At 51.1% G+C, this 8,055-nt stretch overlaps 3 protein-coding genes across 4 annotated transcripts; 1 reads left to right on the top strand and 2 right to left on the bottom strand.

Moving 5' to 3' along the window:
• Positions 1-368: 368 nt before the first annotated feature.
• Positions 369-2,143, bottom strand: LOC117785473 (mannose-1-phosphate guanyltransferase alpha). Its single transcript, XM_034623513.1, has 4 exons — positions 1,811-2,143; positions 1,056-1,752; positions 728-992; positions 369-666 (listed from the first exon to the last, which is right to left on the bottom strand). Exons 1-4 carry the CDS (start codon positions 2,056-2,058, stop codon positions 566-568), a joined length of 1,311 nt encoding a protein of 436 aa, XP_034479404.1. The 5' UTR covers positions 2,059-2,143; the 3' UTR covers positions 369-565.
• A 622-nt stretch (positions 2,144-2,765) lies between these two features.
• Positions 2,766-6,470, top strand: LOC117785468 (importin-11). 2 transcript variants are annotated; one of them, XM_034623504.1, is made up of 4 exons: positions 2,766-5,060; positions 5,127-5,315; positions 5,374-6,293; positions 6,330-6,470. In XM_034623504.1, exons 1-3 carry the CDS (start codon positions 2,982-2,984, stop codon positions 6,244-6,246), a joined length of 3,141 nt encoding a protein of 1,046 aa, XP_034479395.1. In that variant the 5' UTR covers positions 2,766-2,981; the 3' UTR covers positions 6,247-6,293; positions 6,330-6,470. The 2 variants fall into 2 exon arrangements, with proteins under 2 accessions (XP_034479395.1, XP_034479394.1); XM_034623503.1 differs by having other exon boundaries at positions 5,374-6,470.
• Positions 6,419-8,055, bottom strand: LOC117785472 (protein Cep89 homolog). Its single transcript, XM_034623512.1, has 2 exons — positions 7,819-8,055; positions 6,419-7,761 (listed from the first exon to the last, which is right to left on the bottom strand). Exons 1-2 carry the CDS (start codon positions 8,053-8,055, stop codon positions 6,493-6,495), a joined length of 1,506 nt encoding a protein of 501 aa, XP_034479403.1. The 3' UTR covers positions 6,419-6,492.

Here is an 8,055-nt window from a genome sequence, read left to right as displayed (position 1 = left end):
TACGAGTAGGCTGCCTACCTGAGCGCCAAAATTTGTCGTACGACTTTGGAGTCACGATATTTACCAAGTTTATAAGGCAGCTAAACGTAATTTTACCAGGGACTGTAAAAAGTTCCTTTCTTAAAACTAAAAAAATTAATTAAAAGAAATAACCACAAAAGAAAAGGCATAGCATCATAATGATCATTTTAAAATAATTTACATTTTCGCCCTGATTTCAAAATTATGGACCTAAATGGATTGTCATCAATGATATACAAATCTGAAGGTAATCATTATATTTGAACGCTTACGGGAAAAATCTTTTACCAATATCACAATCATCTTATTTAATTTTTGGAAATTGCTTGCATCGTACTTGGAACAAATTTATTTAAATTGTAGCTTATAGTAATCAGCTGCTAGTTTTTATATCTTATTTAAGCTGCCGTATAAACTTAATAATAGTAAAGTGAATATTGTAAACAGACATTTTAAGGATTATTGCACATTTCAAAGTAGATGTACATAAATAAAATATATATTATAAAGCAAATGGATAATAACAAATTCTTATAGAAATGTTTTACAAAATGATTTCATTTTTAAAACTGCGGCTCAGCTCCTTGTGCGGCAATACGATGCTATTCAGGAGGATCTTCTCAGCGGGAATCTGGACAAAACAACCTGCAAATAGAAGAATTGGATAATCAGGTTATTCTTTTAGGATACTCGACATGGAACATACCCAGTATTGTTATCGATGGGTTCAGTTTACCCTCGTTGTTGAACAGCGGCGGATTTTCCATTTTGGCAAAGGGTTTGTTGGGATCAGGATCACTGGGAGTGCCCTCGACCCGTGTCCAGGCGCCAATGGAGCAGCCCCGTCCCACAATCGAGTGTAGGATCAGCGTGTGATCCTTGATCTGTGCCTGCTCCAGCACAATGGACTCCCGGATGCGCACACCAGGTCCGATTGTGACTCCTGGTCCAATGGCCACATTGGGACCCAGCTGACAACGACAATAACAATGGGATTAGACTGGAAAACTGTGATAAGCTGAAGGACTACTCACCACAGCCGAGTGATGCACCGTGGCACTGGGATGGACATAGACGTCCGGATAGACGGTGCAGATCAGGTTTCCATCGCCCTCGCCACGTTTGCTGCCCACATTGGCAAGTCGCTCCGGATGCGTGCGCTTGTAGAGCGCCAAGTAATGACGGTTGGCATAGATCGCCGAGCCGGCTGTCTTCAGCTGTGACCACCAGTTGGGCACGGGCATGGCAAAGAGCATATCGGTGCCGGCAAGAGGTGTGAGCACCTCCTGTTCCCATTTGATGTGACCCTGCTCCTTGCCGTTGCCATTGCCATTGCTGTAACTGATGCAGCTGTATTCCTCGCCCTTGGCATGAAAGATTTGTGCCAGCTTGGTGAAGATATCCATGGAGCAGACATAGACGCCACAATTAATGAACGTGGACACATAGGAGCTGGGCTTCTCCACATAATGGGACACGGCACCACTGGCACGATCGAATACGAGGCAGCCGTAGTGCAGAGACTGCTGTCGTGTCGCCTCCGTGCTCATTATGGTCACCAGAGCGCTCGACGGACGCTCGGTGTGGAAGGTGTACAGTTCCTGGAGCGGAAAGTCGGCGCAAACATCGCCGTTGAGCACGAAGAAGGCGCGCGGATTGCCGGCGCGTATCTGATCGCGAAAGTGGTACATGCCGCCAGCGGTGCCCAGGGATGTGAACTCCTGCAGATACCTGAAAGGGGAATCCCAGTTATTCCCAGTTGTATAGTAGAGAGGACACGTCAGCTCACCTGATGTTGATGTTGCTGCTGCTGTACAGTGCCTGCATGTCGCCCACGAATCCCTCCATTTGCGTCTGCGGATAGAAGCCAATGATGAGAATCTCCCGCAGCTCCTTCAACTGGACGCAGGCCTCGATGTGATGTGCTATCAGCGGTCGTCCGGCCACAGGGAACAGCGGCTTGGGCGTGTCCAGCGACAGCGGACGGAAGCGGGTTCCCTTTTGGGGACCTCCAATTAAGATGACCGCCTTTATCATATTTAAGGTTAAGCTATATTGCACAGCTTGTGACTAAACTTTTCTCATTAAAATTTGTTATCTATTGAATTCCGTTTGATATCAATTTTTGTGTTTACGTTGCTAATGAAAGTTATCGATAGCAAGCAACGCGTTGCCAATCGCCGCAATCAGCTGAACAGCTGTTCTATTCTACGCGTTGCCAACTGCTTAAGTTCTAGCCAGAATTTGAGCGGCGCGCAATTCAAATATGAACTTAATCTAAATAATTTAGAAATAATATTGCAATAAATTAATAATTTGATGAAAATTATAACTGATTATTCTTATGAAGAGAGAAGTTAGAACATTTAATTCTAAGAAATGTACTCTTTTTTTAATTAAAAAAAATCAAGCCAGATCGGAAACTTTTACCGGATGGGCAGCCCTCGGATTGCGATGAGCATGCTTGCTCGTTGAAATTGTTTGCTTTTTGGTGGGAATTGTTATAAATTTCGCACACAGACGAAAAGCTTGTACTGCATTCGCTCGCAGAAAAAACAATTTTTTTAAAATTAATCGAGTAGTTCCTTAACTACTTGATATACGTTTAAAATTTAATCAAAATAAAAATATTTCCAGCAAATTGCAATTTTGAAATTGTTCTAGCAAACGAGCTCTGAAAATAGCCAGAGCTAGCTATAAAATAGCCAAGTTGTCAGCAGTGCTTGAGATACAACTCTATTGGACATCCCTAATTGAATAGCGCCTCGGCCGGAATGGCGATGTAATTTTTCGTCAATAATTTTCGCAAGTTTCTTTCAATCGGCATAAGAAGTTTTTTATAGCAATTGAAAGGGCGAGACGTCTCTCTCTGCACTGATTGTAAGCAGTGTGTGCTGTCCCTTCCAGGTGGAGTGTGCTGAGCGTGAGAGTGCTGAAGTGTCCGGAAGAGTCCGGAAGATATGGCATCGGCGGAGCAGCTGGTTGCAGCCGCGTTGCAGGGAGCCGCCAATCCCAACCACGAGATTGTGCAGAAGGCTGAGGCGCAGCTGAGCGAGTGGGAGCAGCAGCCGGGCTTTTTTCCCATACTGGCCAAGCTGAGCATGAAACTGGCCAACGAGGCAAATGCTCCATCCGAAACGCTCTCGGACGCCGTCAAAGTCCGTTGGATGGCGGCTGTTTACTTGAAGAACGGCATTGAACGCTACTGGCGTCATAATTCCCGCTTGGAGTTGTCCGGGGAACAGAAGCAGCAAATCCGTGACATCCTGCTGCAGCACTACAATGTCGAGGATGTGCCCCAAGTGGCGCTGCAGGTTGCCGTGCTGCTCAGCAAGATTGCCCGCATCGATTGCTGGCCGGAGTTGCTGCCCACGCTGATGAAGCAGCTGCAGGCGTGCAGCGACGCCGGCGACACAGCTGCTCCTCTCCAGCAGCAGCAGCAGCAGAGGACACTCCTCATGCTGCACTATGTGATCAAGGCGTTGGCATCGCGTCGCCTGATGGCGGAGAAGCGAGCATTCGAGGAGCTGGCTGGACAGATCTTCAGCTACATGGCGTGGGACATTTGGGCCACGCTAACCGCCCGCTTCCTGCAGCTGGTCAAGACTGAGTCAGAGGCACAGGCGCACAGTTGCCTCCAACGTGCCCACATTGCGATGCGTTCCCTCCGCAAACTTGTGGTCTTCGGATGCGGCAGCAAGCCGTACAAGTCCAGTGACCACATGAACTTCATTGAGCAGCTCTTCGAGCGGCTCCGACAGTGCCTTGAGCTGCGTTATGAGCTGCGGATGCGGTCGGCGGGACAGCAGCTGGTCAGCGATCTGGAGCGTTTTATACTGAAGATGATGAAGACACTGAACGAGTTCATGGATCGTCACTCCATGTCCTTTGCCCGCTTCGTGCCCATGGCACTGGAGTTCAGCTTCCACTATGTGTTCCACGAGGGAACTGCGCTCATCTTCGACGCTGGCGATCGCATCAACTTCAGCAACTTTGTCATCCAGGCAATCAATCTTTTAAAGGGCATCATGATGAGTGGCAACGATAGCCTGGCGCCTGATGCATCCGCCAATACGCTGGAGGATGAGCTGCTCGCCTCGGCTGGCCAGGCACAGACCAAGTTCTTCAGTTTGGAGCGTGTCACGTATCTGTGCGAGAAGATTGTGACGCACTACTTCCTGCTGACACAGGATGAGCTGGCCGAGTGGCAACAGGATCCCGAGGGCTATGGCCAGGACGATGGTGGTGGCGATGCCTGGAAGTACGAGCTGCGTCCGTGCGTGGAGACGCTGTACTTCACCTGCTTCACCCAGCACTCGACCGTGATGATCAACGAGGTGCTGAAGTTTGTGAGGCGGGCACAGCAGCTCCAGCTGACCGAGGCATCCGAACTGAAGGCCATTCTCCTCAAGGATGCCATCTACAATGCCGTCGGCCAGGCAGCCTTTCACTTCTTCAACAAGCTGGACTTTGGCGCCTGGTTGACCTCGCAACTTCTCGCCGAACTACGCATCGAGGCTCCCAATTTCCGCATCCTGCGTCGCAGGATCATTTGGCTGGTGGGCAATTGGGTGGCGGTTCAGTTGCCGCGGGAACTGCGATCCGTCGCCTATGAGGCATGCCTGCATCTGCTGCGGCCGGAGGAGGACATGCCCATCCGTCTGGCCGCCGCTCGCACGCTCAATCATCTGATCGAAGACTTTGAATTCATGCCGGAGGCATTTCATCCATATTTCGCCGCCCTATTCGAAGCCCTCTTCCTGCTGTTGCGCGAGGCCGGCGCCTGCGACACCAAGATCGTTGTCCTGGGCACCATGACGCTCCTGGTGGAGAAGATGAGTGAATACATTGAGCCGCAGGCGCTGCAACTAATCTCCTACCTGCCGCTGCTGTGGCGCGAGAGCGAGCTCAATGAATACAACATGCTGCGATGTGCCATCATTGGCACCTTGGAGCAACTGGTGCGCACCATTCGCGATGTGCCCGAGACCATGAAGCCCTTCCTCTACAGCGTCATTGAGCTGAGCACAGATATGCAGGTGAGATCGGAGTGCAAGAATCTTTTGACGAATGTTTATTAAATGATTTGGTCTTCTCCATTTCAGCAACGCTCGCATGTTTACCTCATCGAGGATGGGATCATGCTGTGGCTGGCCGTGATTGGCAACTCAACCGCATTGACGCCGGAACTCTTGGCGCTTTGTGATCATCTGTTGCCCATCATTGAGATGTCCTCGGAGAATCTACGCACGGTTCTGCAGCTGATACATGCCTACATTCTGCTCGATCCTCATGTGAGAATCAATGCATCAATATGATTGTGATTATGTCTAAACTCGCCTCTATTTGCAGGCCTATCTGAGTCGTTATGGCGAGGGATTCGTCTCGTATTGTGTGCGCTCCTTTGAGGACATTCGAGCCGAGGGCATCATTGCCATGCTGCGCATATTCGAGACGTGCCTCAAGACGGATGCGGCGATGGGACTGCGTCTGGTGCGTCCCGCCCTGCCGTTTGTGTTCCGGCAGGTGTGCCTGAAGCAGGAATATCCCATGACCATGGGCTGGTACCTCACACTCCTCGCACGCACCCTGCTCATCGATCAGACGGTGTTCATGTCCGTGGTGCAGGAGTTGCCACAGCCGGATGCACTTGCTCGCATTTTGGATGTGTGGATCGAGATGTTTCCCCTTGTGGCAGATACGCATGCCGAGAAACGGAAGCTCTTCTGTCTCGCCTTTGCCTCGATCTTTGGCGATAACCAGCTGCTCCTCGCCCGCCTGCCGCACATCCTGCAGCTGGTGGAGGAGACGCTGGCGGAGGTGATGGACAAGCAATATACGGCATCGGATGAGGGCGTCGACAAGGCGACGCAACGCTACTACGACTCGCTGGTCATACACGACGAGCACGAGCTGGAGGACTTTCAGGATCAGCTGTACGATGACTATCACTCGAAGACGTACCACGACGACAGGCATCGTCAGCTGGTGCTCAAGGATCCGGTGTACAAGATACCATTAACCGATTACCTCAAGTGGCAGCTCCAAAGTCTGCAATCTCAACTTGGCGCCGCACGCTACGAACAAATCATGAGTGCAGTGTGTCCCGAAATTCTCGAAAAGATTAACATGTACATAGAGCAGACGGTGCCAAAGGCGTGTGGTGTCTGTGCCGGCAATGGAGAAGATAACGATTCAACAAGCAATCAAACGGCACTCGACTGATTGACTGCAATCAAACATCAATCAACAATCATTAATTATACACAGATCCACACCCAAACCAACACACACACACACCCAAACACACACACACACACACACACCCAAACACACACACACTCACACACACGCAGGAGCCGTTAATTGCTGTGCTTCAAAAGCTTTCTACAATTTAAGTTATTAATGTATTTTGTATTGAAATTATATATTTTTAATTGTTAACGATACTTTGTCCACCTGGTCCTACTTCTAATCCCCCGCTGGTCGTCTTTCCATTTTGCTGCGCAGCAGATTCCTGATGGTTTCATCCTTCTGCTGCAGTTTCAGACGCAGCTTATCCAGCTCCTCGCTGTTGCGGGCATGCAGACCACGCAGCTGCGACTCCTTGTGCTTGAGCAGCGTGGAGAGATGCTGCACTGCATCGTAGGTCTCCCGCACCTCGGCCTGTCCCGCCTCCAGCTTTTGGGCCCACTGCAGCGTCATGCGGAGACGGGCTTTCAGCCGATCCCGGGCATGTTTGGCCTTCTCGGAGCTGCGGAGCAGGGAGGCGGCTCGATTGTTGCTCGCCTGCAGCTGATCCTCTAGAGCGTTGCGTTCTCGTGCGTGCTCCTGCTTCAGCTCCTCCAGCAGCGTTTTGCACTGCTGCACTGCATCCGTTTCGCTGGCAGACTCCACAACTGGAGCTGGAGCTGCAGCTGGAGGAGGTGGTGGCGGGGAGGGAACCGCTGTGCTCTTGAGTGCAATCAGTTCGGACTTGCAGCGGGCATAGGCATCCTGCAGATGATTCATGTCCAGGAGCAGCGTCTGATTGCGCTGCTCATAGAAATGCATCACTTCGACCAGCTTCTCCTTGACGAGATCGGTCTTCCTGGTCTGCGCCTCCGCCTTGGAGCGGCACACGCCGAGTTGGGCTTGAAGACGGACCCGCTCCTCTGTCCAGCCGCCGACATCGCGACGCAGTTGCTCCTGTAACTGCAGCAGACGTGTATTCTCCTCCAGCGCCCGCTTCAGCTCGCCGCCAAACAACTCAAAGTCAGCGGCATACTGGGCCAGCAGTGCATCCTTGTCCCGGAAGGATTCATCATAGGCCTGCAGCAGCGGCGTCAATGTGTGCGTGGGAAGACGCGATGTCCATGGAGGCAATGTGCTTGGAGTCGGATTCGGAGTCGAAGTCGAAGTCGGATTCTGAGTGGAGATGGGCAGAGCATCCTTGTCGGCTGTGCGTCGCTGATCCTGGTAGCATTCGATCTGCACATTGAGGCGAAACACCAAAGTCTTTAGCATGTCCACATCATTGGCCAGCTCCTTGTTGTGCTCCAGGACATCGCCCAGTTTCTGATCGAGCTGCTGGCAGCGCGGGCAATTGACCAACTGCTGCTCCGCCTGGCCTAGACGTTGCTCCAGCTGCTCGCTGTCCAGACGCAGTTGCTCATTCTCCTTGGCGAAGCGTTCGTTGTACTTGTGCAATGTGTCCAGACGTTGCAGGAGCTGCTCCAGCTGCTGCTCCTTGGCCTGCAACTGGAGAGAAGTGATGCTTCTCTGGAGATGGAGGTTTTGGTAGTTTTGTCCACTTACCAGTCCATTGAGAGTGCGCTCCTGTTGTTGTTTCTTCTTGTTGCTGGCAGGCAACTCTTGACGTTGCTCCACCTCAACACTTCTCGACCTGCGACTGAAATTGCCCGTCAATGTTTGGAGCACCTTCCGCTGTCGCTTGGGTTGAATGGATGTCGATGGACGCACTTGTTCCTGCTGATCCTGCTCACTATGGTCAAGATCTGTGATCATTATTCCACGCTCCACATGTGTTGCCAT

The sequence above is a fragment of the Drosophila innubila genome (assembly GCF_004354385.1).
Source record: "Drosophila innubila isolate TH190305 chromosome 2R unlocalized genomic scaffold, UK_Dinn_1.0 1_C_2R, whole genome shotgun sequence".
NCBI classification, from domain to species: Eukaryota; Metazoa; Arthropoda; class Insecta; order Diptera; family Drosophilidae; genus Drosophila; species Drosophila innubila.
This window is presented reverse-complemented; position numbering and strand designations above follow the sequence as displayed.

Coding starts and splice junctions, on each gene's coding strand:
- LOC117785468 (XM_034623504.1), top strand. CDS start 2,982: ATGGCATCGGCGGAGCAGCTGGTTGCAGCCGCGTTGCAGGGAGCCGCC. Junction 5,061..5,126: donor AGCTGAGCACAGATATGCAG/GTGAGATCGGAG, acceptor TCTCCATTTCAG/CAACGCTCGCATGTTTACCT. Junction 5,316..5,373: donor ACATTCTGCTCGATCCTCAT/GTGAGAATCAAT, acceptor CTCTATTTGCAG/GCCTATCTGAGTCGTTATGG.
- LOC117785472 (XM_034623512.1), bottom strand. CDS start 8,055: ATGGCAACACATGTGGAGCGTGGAATAATGATCACAGATCTTGACCAT. Junction 7,762..7,818: donor AGCGCACTCTCAATGGACTG/GTAAGTGGACAA, acceptor ACTTCTCTCCAG/TTGCAGGCCAAGGAGCAGCA.
- LOC117785473 (XM_034623513.1), bottom strand. CDS start 2,058: ATGATAAAGGCGGTCATCTTAATTGGAGGTCCCCAAAAGGGAACCCGC. Junction 1,753..1,810: donor AGCAGCAACATCAACATCAG/GTGAGCTGACGT, acceptor TTCCCCTTTCAG/GTATCTGCAGGAGTTCACAT. Junction 993..1,055: donor CGGTGCATCACTCGGCTGTG/GTGAGTAGTCCT, acceptor TGTCGTTGTCAG/CTGGGTCCCAATGTGGCCAT.